At 33.6% G+C, this 25,833-nt stretch overlaps 2 protein-coding genes and 1 long non-coding RNA gene across 3 annotated transcripts; 1 reads left to right on the top strand and 2 right to left on the bottom strand.

Annotated features, from left to right (window-relative positions):
• The first annotated feature begins 236 nt into the window (after window positions 1–236).
• LOC123549032 (uncharacterized) lies at window positions 237–10,180 on the top strand. Its single transcript, XM_045336800.2, has 6 exons — window positions 237–334; window positions 6,077–6,205; window positions 6,529–6,670; window positions 7,084–7,234; window positions 7,967–8,076; window positions 8,758–10,180. The coding sequence occupies exons 2-6, from the start codon at window positions 6,094–6,096 to the stop codon at window positions 10,178–10,180; spliced, it is 1,938 nt and encodes a 645-aa protein (XP_045192735.2). The 5' UTR covers window positions 237–334; window positions 6,077–6,093.
• Window positions 9,622–24,335, bottom strand: LOC123549033 (uncharacterized). Its single transcript, XM_053545719.1, has 15 exons — window positions 23,719–24,335; window positions 23,347–23,445; window positions 20,330–20,428; window positions 19,768–19,869; window positions 19,040–19,119; window positions 18,293–18,644; window positions 17,461–17,658; window positions 16,941–17,224; window positions 15,795–16,342; window positions 15,139–15,281; window positions 14,333–14,460; window positions 13,764–13,954; window positions 12,800–12,948; window positions 12,134–12,258; window positions 9,622–10,506 (listed from the first exon to the last, which is right to left on the bottom strand). The coding sequence occupies exons 1-15, from the start codon at window positions 23,836–23,838 to the stop codon at window positions 10,437–10,439; spliced, it is 2,688 nt and encodes an 895-aa protein (XP_053401694.1). The 5' UTR covers window positions 23,839–24,335; the 3' UTR covers window positions 9,622–10,436.
• Window positions 24,336–24,793: 458 nt separating this feature from the next.
• Window positions 24,794–25,135, bottom strand: LOC128557713 (uncharacterized). The gene is made up of 2 exons (XR_008371343.1): window positions 24,992–25,135; window positions 24,794–24,931 (listed from the first exon to the last, which is right to left on the bottom strand). It is a non-coding gene; the product is annotated as an uncharacterized LOC128557713 (long non-coding RNA).
• Between the last annotated feature and the right edge of the window lie 698 nt (window positions 25,136–25,833).

Raw genomic sequence — 25,833 nt, 5'->3', positions numbered from 1 at the left:
TTATGTTCTTTTTTTAGCTTAAAATGATTTATAACTTATAAGTTGCTAAACGTGGTAAAAATGCTTACTTAAGAGAAAGGACTTTTTGTCAGTGACATGGCTAAAATTATGTTGTAATCAATTGTCTATGCAAATGTCAATGCAGTCTACAATTTATTTGCGCTCAAGCAATTAATATGTTTTATTTATCGTATTAATTATTTTATAACCGACCTCTGACCCCTTTCGTATTGGTACACAAATTTGTGATAACTGTGCACAGTGCTTGTGGTGGCTTCTCTCGGATAAGTAATTACTTTTCGAAAAAATAAAATGCATCGGAATACTTGATAAAGTGATTAAATTTATTGGATTGAATTAAAGAAGATCAAGTAAAAATGGAATATATCTTTACTAATTTCTATATTCTTATACTCTAATCAAGTTTTAATTGAAGTGCATTATTCTGAAATGTAATGCTTGTATAATCAGATAACACAACATCGGATATGCGTAATTGATTTATAAAACAGTAAGACAATCTCTATATTGAAATATTTTAATTCTAAAGTATATATTCACATCAGATAAAACATTATGTAAGATAAGACCAGTTTTATTTTATCTGACTAAAAAATTATATTTAACCCCAAATATGGATGTATCAATACATATAAAGGCCGTTCACATAATGAGCTTATAGAGACACATAGTAAACTAATAAATTAATTGTTCTTTAAGATCTCTCAACACGTTTATGTCCTTATACATGTCAGAATTCTCCAAAATTTAATAAGAGCAATACAGATCTTCAAAACAGTTTACTTGTAGACACACCGTAAAATAAGTAAGTCAAGTTAATTCACTAGAAGGTCAAATGCATTGTTATTCAAACATTTTGTTAGCGACTAGGACTTGTAAGACTGGACTAATGCCGTGTTATTACATATGTACAAGGGACTCGTACAAGGTTCAGCAATTAGCCTTGTTATATATAGTAACTGTACATATTTTCACTCAATTTATCCAAATGTACATTCTTTGTCGAAAAATATTCTTGTACAAACTTCTAAGTTAAAACAATCTTAAAATCTGAATGTTGCAGTTGTGCTAGGATCATTCAATAGCCTTATTTGTTTTTGTTTTTTTATTTCGCAACATTTATGGGCTTAAAGTTATTGTAGCATAGTTCTTACTACCAACTGTCTTTTAAATGTTTTCTGGTTTATACGTTTGTTCGGTGTGCTTTATAATTCCAGGGGAAAAAATGAACCCTTCAGTGAAAATGCAAGTTTTGAAATGAAATTGTTTTATTAACATGTTTCCCCTCCTTCACAACCTTTTTACAATAGAGTTTATTGCTAGATACAATAATATTTTCATTATTATAAAGGCATACAGATTTTACTACATGTTAACTAGTTATTTTATTGACTAATTACATTGACAACGCCATAAAAATAAATGTCCGCTTTGAGAAATTTCCGCATACGAGACATTTGCAAACTCATGTGATTACATACAATGCTCATAACTTAGAATGACAATATACATGTATTTTAAATTGAATTTAGTTAAAGTGTTGCAAATATTCAACACGATTCCACTACAGTTATGCATATAACGTTAAGACCTTTCGGTCAGCAGCAAAAATTGTATATTATTATGAATCATTAGAATGATCGAACCCTCAAAGCATACGCATAATTTATATAAATCTTATAAACAATGATGTGGTTTGCAATACCGCGACATTGCAATACCGTGACATTAGACACAATATACAAAATGTGTAACATTTCCAATTTGAATTGCAATTTATAACATAAAAATAAGGGTGTACATATTATATTTCGTAAATACATCACATGAAGAATGCGAGAAGTTGGAAGATTGTGGAAAATGCTACATTTTAGTGTATCTTCATAAATAATAGTATTTATATGCAACAAATGTAGTAAGGAATCCCGGTGAGACATGTTTTGCTTTGTAAAACGTTTGTCTTTGCCTATTTCCGATGCTAGTATGTGAATTATATTGAAAACAATTGATTCTATTGCTCAAATTCAAGACACGCTCAATTTGTTTTCTTGACATAAACGTCTCTGCAGCAGAAGAACCAAAAGGAAAACAGCAAAAGAAGGAGTACAAAAACAAACAAAAAAAGAACACACACACACAAAGTCAAATTTGGGAAGGCCGATCGCTAATGTTTTAAAAACTTTGGCCAATTACTTATGCTTTTACTGTATCGTAAAGGTTTTTTTTTTGTTTCTGTATATATATTTATCACATGTTTAACGTTGCAGGAGTGAAATAACATTAAATAAATACAATGACATAAAATTGATAATACATTGTAAGTAAACTTTGGCGTCGGCTTCGTTTATAGTAAAGGAGAACGTTGGTCAAATTGACTTTTTATAATAGTTAAGGTATTAGACCCCTAATAGTAATGTTTAAAAATGGCATTTGCTTGGTATTTTCTTAAAGTTGTCCGTGTTTGGCACTGTGTTGCAATTTTTAAACAAGTTTTACCGTGCCTTTTTTTTTTTTATAAATTTTGTATAATTTATTGTATTTCCTCAAGCTCAAGTAGAGACAAATTTCAAAGTGATGGCCACTATCCAAAAACGTTTGCAGAGAATTCATTATACCATTAATTTTGATAAAAGAAACATCAAACTATTGGTAAACAATTATAAAACACAAAGTAAAACTGTCAATATCTTTTATTTCTATGGTACCTGAAGTAAACGGATTTATTGGGATAGAATTCTAACTCTAACATTGAAAAATTAAGGTCGAATCCTGCGGGTCTGTTTTGAATTTTGCTGATTTCATTCAAAAATAACCTTGAGACAGAAGTAAAACCTTCCTACATTTCTTTCACAATATGTAGTCTAAAGAGTGAAGGCAAAAAAATAACTTTTACCGCATGTAACTCATTATTTTCAATGATGTCTAACTCTATCCCTTCTATTTCAGAAGTAAATTCACTTTGAACAGGAAGAAATCGCTTATCAAATGAAAATTTTCCACTTCTTTACAATAAATCAATAATAAGTCTTGAAAGAAGTAAAAACTTACTAGAAAAAAGAGAAAAATAATGAAAAAAAATTTGATCCCAGTGGGGCTTGAACCTACTACCCCCCACCCCATCCACCCCCTGAAAATAGCAGTCAAAGTAGGTTTATAGTAGGAATTAAATACTCTTCAAAAAGGAGGTACTCTATTACGGGTCTAAGACCTTAAAGAAAGTAGAATTTATTATGTATCGAGGGGGGGGGGGGGGGGGGGGGGGGGGGGGGATGAGGGGAGCTAACATGTGGTAAAAAGAATATTACATTAGTGACTTTCCACATTGAAATTTATCAAACTCGTTTCATACAATTGATAAAATGCTCGGCAGGGCCTCGCATTTTATTATTTTATTCAACTCGTTTAACAGTTTCAAAACGAATAGACACTTCTGTAATATTTTTTCGGCGACGCCGTCTAAATTCGTTTTCGTTACCTATGCCACGTGACTTCAGTTTGCAAATCAAACTGCTTGATAACGCATTATAGATAATTTATCAAAATGGAGGATTTATACAACACTCTGCCTGATTTGACGAGAGTGTCAATTTCTTTCACTCTGTTGATTGTGCTACGCTGAGTGAAATGTAGACAAAGCGTTTATCCTAAACGACGCTGTTCACAGTTTTAAAGCTAACTTTGGCTCAGTATATTTAGCAAGAATATTGATATATCTCAAAATGATAAGTAAGTTTAATAAATATGATAAAAACCTGTTCAAATACCAACATATATCAAATTAAAGAAAGAGCTGAATACGGTCTGCGTATCACATGAATAAGGGTGTGATAAGAGTCTTTTATGTAGAGAAGTGCTTTTCAAAAGATTTTCCTTGTTACAATTGTCGTCTGTATATGAAAAGGTTTCTTGCTTTTGTGACTTATTCAGATTGCATATTAAAATGAGTACTTGTTTGCTTTGATATATTTGTTATAAATTATTTAACTGATTTATTATATATGAATATTTTTCTTTAGTATGGTATGCAAATATTGAACTCAGTTGAAATCTGTTTCATTATATATATGCTATATAATGACTGAATCTCATTACACTGAAATGAAGGTACGCTGCATACAGTTTATCTGTGTGATATGACTACGGTCAAACTTTGCTTATGAAACAGAAATATTGAAATAATTACAATTGTATGTTTTGCTTGACCTTCACTTTTTTATAGGTGTGACGTCATTGTCCAAAGATTCATGAATAGCGAATATGCATTTGTTAAAGCGGGATCAGTTGGCCTATTTTAGAAATAAATAAAAATAATAAATAAAAAAATCCTTTGATTTTTTCTCATGTATTCTAATCAAACTTGATTTGTAGCATCTTTTTTAGGCCCGCAGCCAACTTTGTTCAGCTGGGACATTTGACCCCTTTTAGGGGCTGCTAGAGCTAAAACTAGAAATGCCTTTGACTTCATCTCAGTGTTGTAATATTTTCTGGTTCTTCGGGATCATTGATTTCAATTCATTTAGATTTGAAGATTGAATACCGCTTAAGCCGGTGCTAGGGGGCGTGGGCAGTGTTGCATTTTCCATTACTGCTCATGAACAGACTCAATCAAACCGAGTCTGCAATTTTCACTGTTTGCCTAGTTTTCGGTGCTTCCGAGGGATCTACTTTCCAGATTTTAATTATACAGCGTGTCATGAACAGCTTGGTGGATCTTTGTCATACTTGGTCTGGAGCATCATTGTAAGGTCCTCTTCCAAATTTATAATATAGGAACTTGGGCCCTATTAGGGACCACTATAGCTAAAAGTAGATATGCCTTTCTTCGCATTAACCACTAAAATGTAATGGATTTTTATCAAACTCGATGTGTAACAATATCGTAAGGTCTCCTGCTATTTTGTTACAAATGGGGATAGGGATCAATTTAGCTAAAACTATAAACACGTTTAGTGACCTCTTCTCATGAACCGCTTCATGAATCTTCATCAAACTACTGCTGTAATTATTTGTCTAAGGATAAACGAAACAAAATTGCAACCCTACGAAACCTTTGCGAAAAATTAAAAGAGAACCATTTAAATTGTTAAAGTGCGGTGTTTAGTTTTGCAATTTGAAAAATGTTAAATGAAAGATGAATGTTAGATGAAAAATTCATAAACTTCTTTCCTTATTACAATTCGCCGACTATCATTTTTAAAGATATTTCTTGTTATGTATATATCAGACATGATTAAGCTTAACTAAAAACAAAAGGAAATAGTGAAAGTTAGTTTGCAAAGAGCATGTCGCACCACGATGCCATAAAAGGCAGCTAAGTATATTGCTTAAATAAAATATCTTATAGATTTTATATCATTGTACACCACTTGACACTAACGTAACCGTTCAGCTGTAAGTTGATATGTATTTGAATATAAAAACAATAACAAACACAGCATCAAAAGCAAAATGCAAGTAAAACACGTATATAGTAAAACACAAAACGAAAGAAGCAAACAGAAAAAAACTAAATGCAAATAATTTTTGTAGCAAAGAGCAAACCGAAAGAACACAGAAAAAGAGCAATCTATAAAAAAAGATAGACGATGCAAAATAGATCAATCCATTAAACTTGAAGTTCTGTTAAAAAACTATTATGTTGAGCAAACTACAATTGACTCAAAATGTTTACGATGTCAAGTTACCAAGTTTTAGTAAATTCGGTATTTAGCGAACACAAAGCTTAAGCAAACTAACATGCAAACTTTCGTGCAAACAAGCGCTAATGTTACAACACTCTTACGAAAATAGCAGATTATAGAATTATCCTTATATCTACAGAATGTACAGGTCAGTTAGACAAATCATGACAGTGTCTATTCAATATATATCATCGCTGAGCTCGAGTATGTATCAGATAGGCACGGTCTGTTTTTGTCTCTAGTCTATACGTAGTAAATGAGCAATATCTTCGTGCTAAAAATAAAAAATCTAATACGAGTTTGTAAATCTGTTTGTATACAGCAAATAAATCAAAAGAATTTAAATAATAGAAACTATCATCAATATTCATTAGGTATACGTGTACTTATTATGATTCGGTTTCTCCTCATCACAATTGCTGCTTGTGTAGCACGTGCCAGTATTGAGGAAATCCCGCTTCCGTCAGACATTCAAAATTGCTTCGACAGACAATACAAAAAAGGTATGTATTACAGGTTTTAGTCGAAAAATATCTTAATTGAAGATTTTTTTTTCAAAATGAATGCTTTTATTACGCATATCAGTAAAGGAACTACGTTTTGTATTAAATGTATGTACAACAGCCTGTATTTCTTTACAGTCACTAGTAGGTATCATATTAATGTCTATAGGAAGAAATATGGTAACTTACAGAGATTCTAGTTTATTATTTTAAAGAAAATGTTTATTTTATAAGATTATTTGTTTAAGACTGATAACAAGAAGTAAAAACATTTCTTGCACGTTGTTAATAGGTACACGGTTGTAGCAACGTTTATTCTACAGGTAATCTGACAGTACATGTAGGCGAGAAGTTGATCTGGCATTGCGTGCACGGGTCACTATGGACACGTGTTGGGACCAGCGAGAAACAAATGCCAAAGGTTGCAATGAAGTGGTTTGCCGATCTCATTCACAACAGCTATAGGTAGTACTTAGTTTGGCTCTTAAGCTTCATTTATGGATGCATTTTGTTTAACATTGCTTTATTTCAAAGAGAGGTTTCTGTTGCGCGCGCGTGTGTGTGTGTTTGAATATCTTTTGTATTTCAATTTGTATTAATAATTCGTTACTAATGTGAAATAAGAGGTCACACTATGTCGGTATTATTATATCAAAGTTATCGCTCAAAATATGCCACTGTTTTAAATGTTTTTATGTCTTTGAGAAATTAATGTTAAAAGTTGAACTCCGCAAGTATTTATTGTGGGTTCTAAACTAGTAAAGATGTTCGAGATATTTTCGAACTGTAGGCAAATATTTAATATGTTCTGATAACATACTACGGATAGCATACCTTATTTATTATAATTTTATGCTCAAGTTGAAATAATTTTATAGGGAAGCACAGAATAACCGTCGAATCCGACGTCAGGCTATTCGTCGCCGGCCTCCTCAAAGGCAGCTTAGAATTCGCCGGGAGTATCGGTTACTGAGCGATATTGAACGAAGATTATTCCACAGAGCGATTAATCTGTTGAAAGCTGACAGGGTGATTACTTTAATTGTTCGATATTTGAAAATTTGTTTCTTATACATATAATAACACACAGTATCTACAATATTACTTTTTTTATGCAGTGAACTTTAATGGCAATCGGTCATTTCCGTACAATTACGAACTTCCGTATGTTATTTCGGCATTTTTCGGCAATAAAAATAGCTCAACGAGCACATGGCTTCTTATTAAATCCGGACGCATACGGAGAATTCGTAATGGAACGGAAATGCCGACCACTTCCTTAAGCAATGGTTTTAGGCATTGTGTGTAATGTAATGTTTCATCATCATACCCTTGTTTAATTTATATATACAAAATATATATTTATGCACTGTATTTTTGTTATCGATGTAAATATAGGGGTAAATAAAATACATAATTGCCAAGAACTTTTCCGTATAAACGAGTACACTTGAACTTTTTATAGTTCCGAATGTTGAATAAAATCTGTAAGAAGCACATGATATTACCAAGCAAAAATAAAAAAAAGCTAGTTCATGAGAAGTAATGGAAAGTGTAAAACCCATCCCGCCCAGTAGAACCAGCTTATGCAGAATTCTTTTACACTGATATTGAATGGATTCCATGATCCCAAAGGACCAGAAAATATAAGAACACTGAATGTAAATGCGTATGTATGAACATCATTCTGGATATGCCTTATTTTTTATTCATTATGTGCACAAATGAGAGCGAGTTATTGAGTATATTTCATTATTTCAGACCATACCACCGAACAGATTTGATGCCCTTGGTCGTTTGCACGAACTGTTAGGAGAAAGGGCTCATGATGGTCCAAACTTTCTCGGTTGGCACAGATTGTTTCTAATTCTGTAAGAACGATATCAGTAGTATCTTTTCAATTTATTACAGCATTATTTTAAAAATGTTGTAGTTTTCACATCTTTTCAAGGTAAGCTTTTATCTGCCCATATAGAAACTATTTTCATTTCTAAGAAAAGCAACAAATTTGAAAAAAAACACCTAAAATTATCATCAGCATTTTAGTTTGTTTTACACACTGAAATGAAGTACCTTTTGCCTTACTATTGACCAAATGATTAAATATCGTTGAGTATTTCTTTTAAATATGCATTATTTGCATAATTCAAAGGGGACAAAGTTTCAAGTTCATAAAACTATTACAATGCTAATGCATTATCTTTACAGTGGCAGTTTGATCCCTAGTTTTATTTGATCAGTAAAATAGTTTTACAACATATCTAAAGTTGATTTTTATCGAGCTAATTCATTCAGAATTTCAATATATATTGCTAACTTGTAAGCGTAAAACCGCACCAGACAAAAAAATCTCATTGGAATGTGTAATGATATATCTAAGACCATTTGTATGCATAAAGCCATATCTCAGTTTATATTGCTAATTGGTATGGAATAATTATATCTTTGAACATTGTGCTTTTTTGTATGCGTAATGCCATAACTCAGTAAATATTGCTCATTTGTATATTTCAGTAATTAAAGCTTATGTGTTTGTATATTAACTAATTCAGGGCAGAGAACGCACTCAGAGAGAAGGTCCCATCAGTAACCATACCGTATTGGGACTCGACTCTAGACCTGCATATGGTAGATCAAAGGGCTTCTCTCATCTGGACTCCAGAATTCATGGGAAATGGTAACGGAAGGATTCGAACGGGGGCTTTCGCTGGATGGGTAACACCATATGGTCCGTTAATGCGTAACTTTGGCGACGGTGGCACTATGATGAATTGGACCAGTATCCGTGATACATTTAGTAAAAGTCATATAGCTGAGATAACTCATCCACAAGCAGACCCAAAGGCCAATATTGAGGACCATCACGGTGAACCTCATCTCTGGGTGGGAGGGCATATGTCACCTCAAGCTCTTGCAGGATATGATCCAATTTTTCTCTTACTTCATTCATTCATAGACCTAATTTGGGAACTATTTCGCAGAATTCAGCGGAGACGTGGCATTGATCCGACGATAGATTATCCATTCAGCGATACTGGCCCACCTGGGCATGAATACAATGATCCATCTGGATTTGGTAATTTATTAAACAGGCATGCCCTCAGCGATATTTTCACAACGGAGATGTATACATATCAGCTGCCACCCACTTGTTCTAACGAGATTCCAACGTGCGGCTCCCGGTATATAAGGTGTGACACGTCTGATGCAAGACCAAAATGTGTCGCTGTCTCAATATTTGACACCCCTGCAGACGAGGTATTCAATGTCAGCGACTTAACACCATTAAGAAAGAAACGAAATGTTCCGGCCATTGACAGCCTGTTTATTCACAATGATAAACATGTAACTACGTACATGCAGCAGTTAGAAAACGCTGTTGATATCAAATGTCAAAAGGAAAATATAAACGACCATTACGTCAACAACTTTAATATAGATGGCGTAACCAATACAAATGCATGGTCCTATCTACCATTGAATGTAATTGTAAAAAAGAACAATAAGAATCAAAGCAATGGTAATAAATTGTCGGCTGCAGTATATCCAAAATGCGAAAAAAATAACCTTCCTTTAAGTGTTTATGTTGAGTCAAATGGTCTGAACTATCGCGGTCTTTATAAAGAAATTGCACACGTGAAGAATGATGTTTCAGTTACGTCATCAATTGTGTATATTGCAATTAGAACACCTGACGTAAAACCCTCGGAATTACTACTTTCTGCATACGATTCGTGCGGAAGAATATGTAGAACATTCTGCCAGAGTACTACTCTGGGTGCCTACAGACCATGTCAAGGTGCGTTACGAGTGGACAAAAGGAGTCCCCATTTATTTGGAAGAGATGCGAATACGGTATCAAAAACACACTGGATACAAAGCGAATATGGTGTACCAAAATTAGACGATTCCAAAATTTTTGTACAGGTTGTTTGTGACAGTGGTTTAGAATGGCCGTGGCCAAAAGTTCACTAAAATAGGACTACAATAAGTATTCAATAAAAGTATCTATTGTATGAATTTGCCAGTGAAAAGGGACTGCAATCATTAAGTCCCTTTCCGTTTTTTTCATGTATGTGGTTACGTAATATAAGTTATAAGTACAAATAAATGTTTATAGCAGCGACATGTGGCTTGACCGTATTTCTCAGTGCCGTCTTGTGAAACCTGGCTATTACAACACATCTCAGATATACAAATAATTTGCGGTCATCGCCTTGATATAAATATTTCAATATCTGTCCATAACCTGTTCTAGTTTCCTCACTTGTTTATCCACGGACGACCTATTTATCTTAAACCTGGAAAGAAAATATAAACCTTTTTATCACTACAGCGTCGGAGATGAAGATATCTACTTAGTATATATTCGTATATATTCATTTTTTTTCCATTTTCCAGATATCATACAACATATATGTGTAAGAAAGAAAATTTTGACAGATCTGCTATTTGTAAACAATAAGACTACAGAAAACCCGCAATATTCTCTAAAGATTTATATGAAAAACGTGACTTAAAAGTATTAAAGCATGCCATAATGTTTTCATTTATACACTCATAACGATGACATCAAACGATTTGAAATCGAGAGATGATACCTTATCATCTTGATAGATTAATATGAATAAAAAAGCTTGCGTAACTAAAGAGAGTAAACATGTTAGCACTCGTTCGTTTTTCACTGGAAAATGTACTTAATGTCTACAAAAACAAACAAACAGTAAACATTTTCTACAAAGATATATGGGTTTAAGAGAAATGCGTTGAGAAATGACACAAAGCCCGGTGATACGGAGAGCATGCCACATCAATCTTATATTAGAAATTACGGTTAAATGAATTTTATACTTATGCGTTATCTTGCAAAAAAAGTACGATATCTGATTGACACCAAAAGAGTAGTATCTAAGCAAGTGGTTATTCCGAATATATTACCGCAAGAGTCTGAATGTAACATAATCCATGTCTTTAAAGATTTGGTAAAATGACAAAAACAAGAACAAACGTCAAACAAGAAAGTGGACATCCAAAGAATTCAGCAGCAAGTTGAATTATGGATACGTATTATCGTTTTCTTTATTGAAGAACACTGGTTAAAACAGAGGTGCATAACATAAATTATGATCTTTATCTTTATCTGACGAGGAAAATTATCTCAATGGACAGATCTTTCAAATGCACTAGCGCTTGTAATCTTGCGTTTGTAGCTTATAACGAAGTTTTAGTCAGCATGAATTATCCAATTGGCAGTTTAAACATTCCAGCAAAAATATCGCCGAACTAATGAATTAAAAAGTCCCTGTACGTTTCTGGCAAGACCATCAATCTGTAATTAATAGCGAGCTCAAAGAGCAGGCCGAGAATCGAGCTTTACAGTAACGCAAGTATACTTCCACACTTGGCGATGGATTTGAAAAGTTTCATTGGAAGTTCTTAAAAAGCGCACCCTAACGGATAGGTGCTCACAGGAAGTACTTCTTTCCGGAGTGAATACAGAACTTCATTCAATTGCTAAAAAATATTCATCACTCCACAATAATGAAAGAATGCTTTCCAGTTGTTTGAAAAAAAAAATTATCATTTAAAAGATCAAGCATCGGCCAGAAAATGGAAAAAATGTCATTAATAAGCAGAAAGAAACGGGAACGCGGTAACGACGTCACCGTAACACCGGCTTCCCATAATTTTTGCAACGTATGATATTCACTGTTACATGTATGGTGACACTAATGTAGACTTTTTCAAGTGAATGGGTTCTCCTGAATTCTTGTGAGTAGGGAATAGTTTCTTTGTGACAAATAAATGATGCATAATATTTTTAGCTAAATCCGATTTCTTTGAGCTCGCTTTGAGGCTTTGCCTTATTTCATATTATTGAATATACAAATGTTCATGACATAAACAACGTAAAATTTCAAGTAGTACCAGTTTTTACATTCGTCTTTTATGGCTCGAACTGTCTGTATATTCCCTTGCATCTTTAGTCCCTCCATTAAATCTTTAAAGAATTCTACTATGTCATGGTATCGCCTCTGGGCAAGCAGCAGACACTGAAAATTTTACAAAAGGACAAAAAGGTATCAGATTGTTTTAACGGTGAAAAAGTAATTGAACTGTTCATTTTCTCAAGTCTTCATGTAGCAGTTTCAAATATGAAATGCCATTTTCCCAAAAGATTTTACGCTAAGCTTGACGAAAGTTGACACAGCCGTTCACCGAGAGATATGTTAGGACAAATAGTGATTGTCAAAACACTTACATATACAATCCTTCATTTTTAACAAAGGACCACCGCTTTTCCTAGATATTAAACAGACATTCTTCTCCATTGTTTAAATTATATTTTCCCTCATATCTTCGTTGATGGAACATTTTAATATATCAGACAGTCACACAGAAGTTGAAAACATTCGGACACACATTGTTTGCGAATTGGCATGCAGAACATTTGACCCAACCGGTCGGGGCTGGTTGTCTTATCCATCTTCCAAATAAGTTTGAACGAATTATTTTATATTCATATAATATATAAACCTATTCCAAAAAGGCACTTTGACACCATTTTATCACATACCCCATGTATCAACATACCTTAAACATTGCTGATGTTGGTTCTCGTATAGTGTGTCTGATTTCATTGATAACAGACTGTGGCAAGCCCAGCTGAAGGATCAGTTGTAAGTTCGAACCCATAATTGTAGCTATGTGAACCAAAAATATTTCCGACAGTGGGGATGCAGCTTAAAAATGTAAACGTATATATCCATTTACTCCTTGATCGCAGGATAAGAACATATAACTGTGACAATATTTAAATTAGTAAACTCGTTCTAGGTTAATCCCCTTGCAATGAAAGTATAGGAGATTTTTGAACATTTCATTAACTCAGCTAGTGCGCAAGAAGTTTTTTTGAACAGTTACAATATCAAAGCCTTACATCTGTTATGACAACACAAAATCTTCCCTTCTTTCTAAACAGACATGCTATACTTTTTAATAATATAACTGTATTCAATGCTCAAATGTATTCCAAATATTCCTTGATTGACATTATGGCTGAAGTCACGTTGCAGTAATCATGCCAATGATAAAATACTTTACAGCCTTCACAATGCACAAAACGTTAGCTAAGCATCATTGTTTTATCGTTATATTTCAACGATCATACTGACCGTGTTGGTCACTTACAAAAAAGATGTAACCACAACGATATTATACAGAGTCTTGTTCTAACGCAACAAAATTGCTGGACCAGGTGTCCTGTGTTTGTTTTCTTTATGGTTTAATGTCAAATGGTAACCGATTCTCAAGCATTTTGTGGTAAAGGAATAACCCAGATGCCATCAGGCATTATTTCAGGTATTGGCGAACATATGCATAGAAACAAATCAGCTGGATTGCTTTATCACATAACGAAAAGATTGAGAATGTTATGGAGCGTGTAGCGATAAGGCGAACGTGATACAAAGTCAGTTACCAGTCTCACAGGCCCCATAGCTGATATCAATCTGTTCAGGAATATATAATAATAAAATAATGTTATTTTGAAAAAAACCTTGTTCTGGTTCAGTGAGACAATTGATACAGAACCGATCACTATGTGAATCCTTGCAGTCAGGTTCTTGTTCCTTAAAGGTGCCATCTACATCGTCTAATCCTTCCTCTGTATCTGGTTCCATCTGTTTCGCTTGATCTGATAGTTTTTGAATCCATCTACACACACGTTCACGAGGTTTTGTCGTCAGTCTGTAAAAAAGAAACTTCTTATTTGCCAGACACCATTTTATGTTACATTTTGTAGTGGCTTACGACCACTAGAGCTACATGTATCTCTTTAGATCAAGATTAATTAAAACAATTGTCATCATTTCATACTTTTATGACGCATTGTTTAAGTTATGACAATTGTTTAATAACAAAAACATTTTACTGACCTAAATGGCTTGTGAAAATTTAGTTTAATTTTGTAGAAATAGTCAGTTTTTAACTTTTATTTTTTTCTGGTTGTGTCGAGTCCTGAATATGCACGTGTTATGTAATTTATTTCGAAATATTGCAGGGATATATTAACGAGCTAATGAAGCTGTACATGAAAGAATGAAGTCAAATGTATGAAAAGTTTACAATTCCTGAACTTCTTTGTTGATTTTTGTAACAAGATCTTTTCTTTGTGCCAGAGCTAAGGTGTGAAGCAAAGCTGTCAATCCAAGATCTTCTTTAGGACTTTGATCTGTTCTCCAAGTGTACAGCATCTACAATTTAAACAATATGCAGTTGCATTATTCATATAATTAATGATAATGATGCATTAATTTTTAATAATGACAAAAGAATAAAGAAATAGCTGTGCCTTAATTGAATAATTCATAAATAATTTTGCTAAAATAGAAAATAGCATGATTGACGTATGGTTTAAGTTGACAATTCACGTATGTATAATTTTATTTACCAATTAAAATATCAGGAGAAACATTACGTCTTATTGTTTGCATCATTGGTATTAACTGTTTGGATTTATTTGTGGTGAGTTTTATTTCATCGGTAATGATAAATCTGTGTTAAGAATTTGAATTTGCGTGACCTGCATTTGTTGTGACACGAAATCATATTTTACTACAATATTTAACCCCTCATGATTTCAAAGATTTTAAAACGCATCAATAAATGTTTTATAGCAATATGAAAACGAAAATTTTAAAAACAAGTAGTTATTTTTTGTCTTCACCGTCAGTACTGTCTTCTCTCTTTCAATACTTTAAAACTGCAACTAAATTGTAAAACAAGGCTGATATGAAATGCTTTATTGTTTTTATGCCTTAAGATTGCTTGTCACTTTCAAATGATTTTAACTGTAAACTAAAACTGATACGAAACGCACAACATTTTCTTACCATAAGCGTTAACATATATATATTAAGGCTTTTTCATACCGTAAGATTTGTCTTTGTCGGAGTGTTGTCTCTTTCAATACTCTCAAGATAGCTAAATTTTAGACCGAGGCCAATTCCAATTATCATCCATTCATGACCGATTTCTTGTGCCAACCAGGACAAAAACCTGTTGTCTGGATACTCTGCGATAAAAACATTTATCCATAACAGAAAAAGTTCTTTCAATAATCAATTTGACATTTACATCAGTTCTATATTTCCATGATTTAACATCAAACATGAGGAATCATCAAACATGAGGAATATACAAAACTTCAACACGGCCTACACATACCAGTGTAATGGAAAAAAAATCTACTGACGAAGAAGATGCTGTCTTTTGAAGCGTACATTATACTTAGAAAAGTGGGATATTAAGAAAAGACAGCATCAAAATGAAAAGTACAATTTGCATTAATCTTGTTAACATAATTGTGTGGTTAACCATAAGTGTTTAGAATTAAAGTGTGGCGACAAGACAATGTGTCGACGCAGTTCGGATCCAGGTTTCTGCAAGAATGATAGATGTGATAATATGTCACCAGTATAAATGTTTATGTAAAATACTTCGTGTTCAGATTGATCAAAGAAGAAACAAATTTCTCTTAAATTCTAAAGAACGAGATAAATTTAACACATGTAGTTCAGATCGTTACCTGTAAATAGAAGGCTTGAATAATTTGAATCTTGAACTTTCTCAGCTTGTTTAATGAGAAGTTCAACATTAATTTGAGTAAAAGGGCGCCTCTTTTCATCCTCTTCTCCAACATTTCCATTCTGACGTTTAAATATCGTCACTTGGAGAAAATCATGTTCTTTACCAGTTACAACAAAGTCTTGATGAGACAGTGTTTGTCTCTGGTAAATAAGCGAGACACTTGAAGAACCTTTAGCACTTTCGGTAACAGAGTTCCAGCACGCATCAAATTTCGATCCAGGTGTTATTAAATAATCTGAAGATTTTTGGGAATATTCCCCAATATAGTTTTTTTCCTCCATCGTTTTTAGATGTTCGTTTACCATTATTGCATCACTTATTCCTACTAAAAGTCTATATGTTTCCTCTGAACAGTATTTAGTTACTGCAAAGAAACACACGTTTGCTTTTCTTTTGAAAGCAGTGTCGTACAGCCAGGCAACAAACTCTTTAATTTTGTATAGTATGTTGTTTCCTTTTTTCTTTGGAACTTCAGTGACAATGCATCTGAAGGAGAAAGGGTTCTTATTCAAATACAGATACTATCAAGCTGGCATCGTTAAATGGTCCTTACGATATAAACGTTTCTACAGTCGGAAATCTATACCATGTTCTTAGGTTGCTATTTTCTATGTATCACAACCTATTGATAAAATAATTGTTACTTTTAGTGACAGGAAAAATGTTGTTTTTGAAAATCGGAATTACGTTAAGCTATAAGTGTTTTTAACTATCACAACAGCAATCTTTATTTTATTAACTATTATTTTTAAAAATCTGAATTACGTTAGGCTATAATTTTATTAACTATCACAACAGCAACCGTGAGGCGGCTGTAAAAAGTTTCCCCATACTTGGATTCAGTGTTGTTATATTTTCTGGTCCTTTGAGATCATGGAGTCCATTCAACATATGTGTAATAGAGTTCCGCTGAAGTTGGTGCTATGGGGCGTGAGAGGTGTTGTAATATTTCATTACCTCTCATGAACAGACTCAATCAAACCGAGTCTGCTGTTATTCTTCTTGGTTGCATTCTTTGCTTCCAGTGGATCTGTTTACAGATTTTATTTTTTATAGAAATAGAATTATGTCAGCAATAACTTACGTTCCTCTATTTATTGATTTATCTGTGACTGTAACATGACTTGACCCTGGTCTCCATATAGAGTCTATCTCCTTCCAGTCAGATGGTGTTTGTGTCGCTTCATCACTATGAAAAACTGTCACTTCTGTATCGTCCGCTGTGGAAGTGTGTACTCCAGAAGGTACCGGTAACGTAATAGCAAGTGCTCGTCTATTCTTCTGATTGATTTTGACTTCGCAAAAGTGTGAGGTTGATTTTATAAGCTCTGTGTTTAAAGTAGTTTGGTATTCCGTTGTTGGAATGACCTTTAAACAAAAAAAGGATTAATTTTAACCTACTGTATCAACCATCGAAAATGTAAAATCCCCTGACAAAGAAATTATAAGTGTTTTATGTTTAAATGTGGTTTACTGAATACGTGTCTCAATAATTTTTCAGTCATATAAACGAAGGGCCTTACGTAGAGGTTGTTCTTTGTATGCTTAAGTTTGTAACATGCAAAATTGAATTTGTAGCAATATGTAGTAAAATAAGCACTAACCTTTACAGATACTTCGGAGTTTTTCGGTAAACATCCTTCTGGTAGCTGTACTTTGAATTCGTTTTTTACAGATGAAGTTAATGTCTGAGCCATACCCGTCACCGTGAATGTATCAGATTTTGTTTCCATGACCACAGCAAATGAATAAACTGTATCTTCATATGCCTTTAGCGTCATCCATGCAGAACAGTACAGGGTCTTTCGAAAAAAGTAAATCTGATTATACTAAAATATTTTGAATAGGTCCAGGTAAAATAATGTTTCATTGGTATTTATTTATTTGTTAGGTCCAGATTCACACCGATTATATTTAAGTCCTATTGAGACGTTTCCATCTTTTATTGGAAAAGAAAGACCCACCCTAGGTGCCCCTCCAGGTATTGTTTCAGGCACGCATGGTCGTAAGCCAGATGGATTTCTTCCTCAAATGAAGAATTCCATATCCCAAGTGAAGTTTCTATCTAAATCGGTAGGGCAGAAAATCAGCAAACTTAAACACTATGCAAATTGGCCCCTGATGTTTCAGTTGTCACTATACATTGTTAACCGATACAGGTTAAGGTTGATCCTAAAATGGGATTCTATGCTTATCATTATATATTATTACACAGCTTTCAATCATTTCAAAGTATTCTGAACTGATTTTGGATCTCACTAACTTGTTTTTGAAATAACACATGTTGCCTTTCATGACATAAATAAATATTCATTGAATAAAGACGATTAATTTCCTTTTCAATTGAAATTCCACCATTACACAACTTCCTTTAAAATCTTATTTCAAAAATATACACCAACTGTCTCTTTATAGATCAAAGTTAAATGTTTTTACCTCATTCTCTGACTTCATTTCTGTAAAGATCTTTGAACCCGTACTATCAAGGATATAAACAGTGTCAAAGTCGGTAGATGCTGTATATACCGGCACCGAAATGCAGACCTCCTCAACCGCTTGATTCACAAGATACTCGTAAATGTCACTTACTAATTCTATTCCATCTTTCAGATAGGAACTTACACCAGATTTTGCTTTCACATTCATCACATTGTTGGCGACAAGCATTTTTCGACAGAAAAGCGAGAATTGTTTACATTTCATGCTTGTATTTGAAACCGACATTCCAACAGATTTGAACTTCCATCTTTCGTAGCTGTTAATCATTTTCCCAAATACCTTGATATGTCTGAATAATAAATATATATATATACCGGTATATAATTGTTATATTGTGGCAATTGATTGTAAACCTTTGTCTTTGCTTTTAACAAACCGACAAACAAACCTGGTGCAATATGTATATCTATGTCTTTTCAGTACAGTGTACGTGAATAGCGGGCATAGTGATTCCATTTACTGTATACGGGTTGAAGACTATGCTATTTTTATTGGATGAACATATAAATCGTTTCAGTAAAAATCAAAACTGATTGATCTTTATACACGTGTGTCAGTTGTATGCGCATTATTAACCAAAGACAACCATGGCTGCATGAAGGGTTTACAATTGACACTCTTTATATATATATATATATTAATATCTTTTTTTCCTATATTATGAAAGCTAAAGTGCAATCTTACCCATCTCTGAAGGCAGCTCTCACATGTTCATGATGGTGACGTTCTTCCTTTGAAAGGTCAAGGTCAGCAATATTTCCTGACTTTAAATATGTAAAAAGAAATGGACTGTTAATATTCATTAAAGTACTTATCACAATGTAGCATAAATCGTATAAATTCTGTCAGTACCCTCTGGAAGTTGATACACCATTCACTGTTGAACTGAATGAGGAATACATATTTTTGACCTGAAAGGCGGAATGCATCGAATTCATAAGCTGACCTGAGCGATCGAATTCATCAAATTCGTAAGCATGATGTCCACTTGATTTCGTATTGCAATAGTAATTTATTCAAGGTGCGTATATTCGGTATAATGTTATGTAATCTTTTTTTTTTCAAAGGACACTGTGTCAATTTTTAAACCTGAATCTTATATAGTCGAAATGTCTGTCGTGTAGAAAATGTTTAAGTATGACATTACTATTCACAAATATTAAGCATTATTTCATTTAATCTTTTTTTTTACAAAATTACCGATTTGTTCAAGAAATTGTTAACTTTCTCTCAATTTATTTAGAATCTTTTGTTATTCAATGAAGGAAATAAGACCTGGTTAAAATCGAATATTCTTGCAACAAACTATTTCGCAATCCATTTACATCTTTTATAATTAGAATAACTATTGCATATTTGAATGTAAAACTGCTCACCAAGCTATTAAGACCAATCTTTGATTTTTGTTTTACCTTGTCTGTTCTTTCTGTGTCTGCACCACAGTACAAAAGGAAATTGATTGATCTTGTATTTTTGTTCAGAGAAGCCATATGCAACGGAGTCTGCTTAGTATTCTGTATAGATATAAACCAATCTATGTGAAAAGTAGTCAGTCAATAGGCTTATCTAGTAACATGTTATATTCCACTTAAGAAAAATCATCTCAGATCCATTTTAAAGTTCCTTAATATTCGTCAATAGCTATTTTTATTTGTTCTGCAACTGCATCTATTTAACCATAAGAATAAAATCATACTTATTACCCCAACACACAAATATACTTAAAAAATTGCTTGACGATCAAACGTTAGAACTATTTGCCCAGGGTCCGACGGGCGGAGGGCTTCTAGCTTTGATTGTTGACGCGCTATTCAGTATTTTATCACGAAACATCAGATTTTTTTTAAGTTTTGCTTCCTTCAATCTTGACTTAAGTCCAGCAAATTTTTTATTGAACTAAGACAGGCCAACAGAACAAGTAATGGACCGATGATTTATATAAGGAGTGGTGTAATAATTGTACATAATACATACGACACTCTGAATGTTGACATCAGCTCCGTATGAAACAAGCACCGCCATAGTTTCTATGTAGTCTTTCATTGCAGCGTAGTGGATTGGGGCCATACCAGACTGTATGAAATGAATTTACAAGGCTGTAAGGTTTTTTCCATAATGATTATTTTCTATAAACAGTCATGAAATTTTCGAGAAAGGAAAGTTTTCACAACAAATAACAAAGAATTTTCCGAGAGTATTACTCTCATTGGATCTATACAAATTATCATTAATACAGTAACACAATTACAAAATGTATTCGTCTGGTGTTGCATGGAAACCAACATGCACGCCCTAACACATTCTACATGCAATACGGAGCGTGATATTTTAAGGTTTTTAATTTTGTGCAATGTTGATGTCAAAAGCTACTTCATAACATTCGTATTATTCCTGATTGCAGAGATTATATCTTGCAAAGAAAGTTATTAAAAAAATTTCTAAGCAAACCTAGGGCCATGTTTTGTTGAAATATATATTACAACGATATATCTTTTATTTCCTAGGCGAGATATGCAAAGAAAGGATCAATTGCTTTGGTGGAAACTCTAAGTACAACATACATAATACGTATGTAAACATATAGGCAATAATAATAGAAAGTTGAAAACCCTTTTTCACAGTTTTTTTCTGATATTGCTTTACACGTGTTTTTATGATCCTCAGTGACTGCAGATACTAATTACTAGCAATCATGAAAAGCATTTTTGACAACACCGATGACTAAATTGTGTGTGCGTGTGCATGTGTGTGCATGCGTATATGTGTGTGTGTTTGTCTTTTGTACGCGAGTGTCTGCGCTGCTGTGGTTTACGTTGTAGGGTAACTGTGATTAAGGAACATAGCATTTCCTTTTTAATATTCATCCTTGTTCCACTTTCCCTTTACCCCCCCCCCCCCCCCCCACCACACACCCCCTCCACCCCCTTTCCTCCACCTTTTTACTATATTTTGCATAAAATTAAAATGTACTTGTTGGATTTGTGAAGCAACCCGTCTATAATAGTTTTCCGTTACAGCTTCTTTTTGTTGTGTACCTACTTTGCAAATATGTGGCTCTGTGACTGTGTTTGTGGTGCTCTGTGCTTCCGAGAAATCTACCCTTATATTTTATCTTCTGTTGTTACAGAATACCTACTTTGCAATTATTTCAAACTATAAGGGATTTGATTTTCCAATGATATTTCTTACCTTACTCAACTTATCGATTCTAGTTTCATTAATGTTTTGACTGTCTATAGTTAGAACGACTAGATTATGTCATTTTTATCACGTGTCAGCAAATATACTGATAAAGGATACGAAGGAATTTACATAATTATAAATCTGTATTTGTTTACGAATATAAGATACTGTTACAAATATATGATCATTTAAACGAGTAGTTTAATTCTGTAACGTTTTCCATCATGTGTCAACAAATCCAATCGACCGAACTTCAATTATATAAAAATGTTTTCAAAGATTATGAACTGATTAGTGGATGCTTATTTGTCAAGTTTAGTTTTACGCCCGAACAGCATTTATCATGTCGAATTAGATTACGCCCCAATTTTATACCACTTTTAGAACCTTTGATATGAAAATATGATGACGTACGATACTTGTTGACTGAATGAGATAGGGTCCAGTTTCGATATTTAGTTTAATATTAAAAAAAAAAAACCACTCCAAACACGCCTATTGAAGTCCATTGTTTCACGTCTATCAGACTGTTTTCGTAAATCATTCTACCTCATGCTGAGGTGTCGAAGGTCAGAACATAACAATTTTCACACAATAAAGATTCGATACGTTCACGTGTGCTGTGCACGTACCAGCTAGTATAAATTACAACCTCTCTAAATATTTTTAGAAATAAAATGACCTGTATAAATGTAAATAACAGCTATGTTTATTAATTAAAGTAAAGTTATCCGTCTCTTGTAATTCATTAAGAATGGCGTATCTATTTTAATAAGATTTTATTATCTTTTATTGTCACATATATATGATGAAACGTAAACAAACTATTGAATTCAATTTGAATTGAATATTATAATCAAATTCTTCATTTTAATGAGCACTAGTGGTCTAAAAAATTAAAATACTGAAATTTTAAAAACAATCATAAAACTTAACCCAACTGTCAAAATATGTGTATATATATACTTGCGTGGTGGGACAAGCCACAAAAGCTATGATCAGATGTTACTTTTTGAATATGCAAGACTAAGTAATTAGAAAAAAAAAACCGGTAAAGTTAAGGCTAGACTGTGATATCACAAGAGAAATGAAGGGAAAAAAGAGATATATATCTAGAAACACGACACAGGCAAAATTTCTCTCGTAGACTGGTACGACACAAAAGACCTTTTATGTATATTTCTGAATAAGTCGCAAAGGTCATACGTCTGGTCTTACTTACATTGTAGTAAATCCCGAACATACTCCGAAACTATATAGGTATCGTCTAGACCTTAGGCAGTAACTTCAACTAAGGCGTATTCTGACTTGGAAATTTCCAACTTATTCAAATTTTATAGCATCGGAGTGATAAGACGGAAGTAAACGTTAGAAATGGTTGTTTTTAAGGTCAGCTAAAAGATTGTCACTGAATGAAGATAAACCAAGATAGTGCTTTCACATTTACTTGTGTATTAGAAATTAATGTGTATTCTGCTCGACAGGGGCCTCCGTGGCCGAGTGGTTAAGGTCGCTGACTTCAAATCACTTGCCCCTCATCGATGTGGGTTCGAGCCTCACTCGGGGCGTTGAATTCTTCATGTGAGGAAGCCATCCAGCTGGCTTACGGAAGGTCGGTGGTTCTACCCGGGTGCCCGCCCGTGATGAAATAATGCACGGAGGGGCACCCGGTCTCTTCCTCCACCACTAAAGCTGGAAAGTCGCCATATGACCTTTCATGTGTCGGTGCGACGTTAAATCCAACAACAAAAAAATTCTGCTCGACACTGTGGACATATAAATGACACTTGTAGAAATGAGACACTCACGTTATCGAAAATGTCCGTTCTTGCTCCATGTTCCAACAACAGTGAGAGAGCGACAAGATCAGCTGATTTACAGCACAGATGCACTGCCGTACAACCAACCTACAATAGCATAAATTGAACCATGGACTTAAATAACAACTTTATAGCTTACATCTTTCGCTAAATATCTCATTACATTAAGGAACAAATTAGGCACTCTGGTCTAGCAGACATTTTATGTCAATTTTGTCATTGTTGCCGAGAAAGAATGTCTGCAAAGAAGTTAAATAAAGTATTATATTGAAACATTTAAGCCAGTAATCCAAAAAGCATTTAATTAAATGCGTATGTTCCGTACTAGATCAAAATATAATAAAGTTTCCTTTCATTTACCTTATCCTTAACATTTAGATTGACCTTGCCCTCTTTTACCAAAGCCTCCAAAGTCTTGCCGTCACACCTCCTGGCTGCCTCTATCAGCTTCCCTTCGTTCCCTGACCGGCCCGTAGCCATTCAAAGTTGTTCTCTCCAAATCCTGTTCTCACTTTACATAACTTATTTCTCGTAATTCTGTTTTACTCACGTTATCACAAAGTGTCTGTTTAAAACGTTTAAACCCTATTGATTAAATTATCGAATCTCTTAAATCTCTTTTTTCTCTTTTTTTTTATCTATATTGAAAAATTGTCAATTCCGTTCTTTTTATCAAAATTTATTGAGTTTTATATTTACAAATGATTTGTTGCAGTGAAAGCTTTGAAGTACCTTTATTTTTGTTTTTCTCACATTTAAGAGTTTTATGTACTTCTGAAATACCTCCGTTCCGATGTCAACATATGGGTATGTTTAGTGTCGAATTTTATAACAATAAACAATAGGTAATTTTCAGTCAATATCAATGGGTTATTAAGATATTTAAGAGATTTAAATGACCTGAATTATTTACAAGTATTTAATGGGTGAAAATATGTAATTTCAACATCATGATAAAATGTTCGAATAAATAGTTCGCTTGTTTTCCGTAACAGGGCCATGACAATCTTTACGCTCAATAATTATAGGCTAATGAAGTGAAAGGCAATAAATTTGACTGGACAGTTTAAATTTCTCTTTTTATATTTTATACTCCTCCTCCTCCTCTTCAGGCAAACTAGCTTATATACCTGCATGGAATCGTGTCTACAATATTTTCATTTTTGTTGTGTATGGCGACCTTCGCAGTTTCCAATCTTTAACTCTATTATCGAGGCAGCGCTGTCTGTGCCATGTGGCGGCAGTAAAAAGTATCCCCAGACATTTAATCAGAATTATCATATATAGATATTTTCAGATCGTTCAACACGGCATGTATGTTATGCTAGTGGTACTGTTTTGTAATTCAGCTTTAGCATGTTGGCTTAGGAGGTTCCAATGCACCCGCTTTCATAGTTTCGGTATTGTTTATTCACCCTTTAGATATGGTGTCTGCTTTTTAACTCTTTTTTTTTACAGTTTATGTGATATGCAGGCTCTATAATCCCGGATCTCCTATTAAATGCTATTTGTTTATTTTTGTCATTTGTTTTCTAGTTTACTGCTAGTCCAATATTTTATATGGGGACCATACCTCGCTTTCATGGAACTGCATGCTAGACTGCTAGTCCAATATTTTATATGGGGACCATACCTCGCTTTCATGGAACTGCATGCTAGTGTATTAGTCAAGGTTCCATGTACAATGCCGTATGAACACAACTCGGGCTAGAGGGCGTGAGCGGTAGTATGGATTTCCACTACAGTCCACGAACAGGCTCAATCAAACCGAGTCCGGCAAAATATAGGTATTTTTTTGGTGAAAGAAAACCTGGGCCATTTCAAAAAATAACAAACCAAGTTTAAGCGATAACTGTTAAACAGTTTTACGTAAGCCAAAACCACCATAAATATGTTTTGTCGAGCAGGTCAAGCGAGCAAATTACAAGGCAATTTTAGTAAATATAAGTAAACCACTACTATTTCACAAGTTCATACTTTTATAGCTTATCCCTCATTATTTGATTGATGCTATTTAAATAGAGCCACTGAGCATAGAAAGCTAATTGTTTTGATGAAATTTGATTCAAAATTACAACGTGGTTCTGAAGAAATTGTAAATACTGGAAACAAATCATCAATCTGTTGCTGTTTATGTTTATTTTAGTCAGTCGGATTTTTTTTAATATAATTTTGTTCTTGTCGCTTGTTACGATTATTTTCTATATTATTTAGTCGATATGGAAATTCAGAATTATTGGACTGTTCTTGTAATGTTTTGATAGTCAACTTATTTGATAATGTTACGACTGATCTGATTATTTTATCTTAGGCGACTGATCTGCTTATTTCACAACTGATCTGGTGCTTTGTATTATTTGACTGATCTGATAACTTTATGACTGATCTGGTAATTTAATGTTAGTCGACTGATCTGATAGTTTTACTGACTGATCGGATAATTTTACGACTGATCTGGTAATTTTTCGACTGATG

The sequence above is a fragment of the Mercenaria mercenaria genome, chromosome 6, assembly GCF_021730395.1.
Source record: "Mercenaria mercenaria strain notata chromosome 6, MADL_Memer_1, whole genome shotgun sequence".
Classification (NCBI taxonomy): Eukaryota; Metazoa; Mollusca; class Bivalvia; order Venerida; family Veneridae; genus Mercenaria; species Mercenaria mercenaria.
Note: the sequence above shows the minus strand (reverse complement) of the source record. Positions and strands in the feature narration are given on the sequence as shown.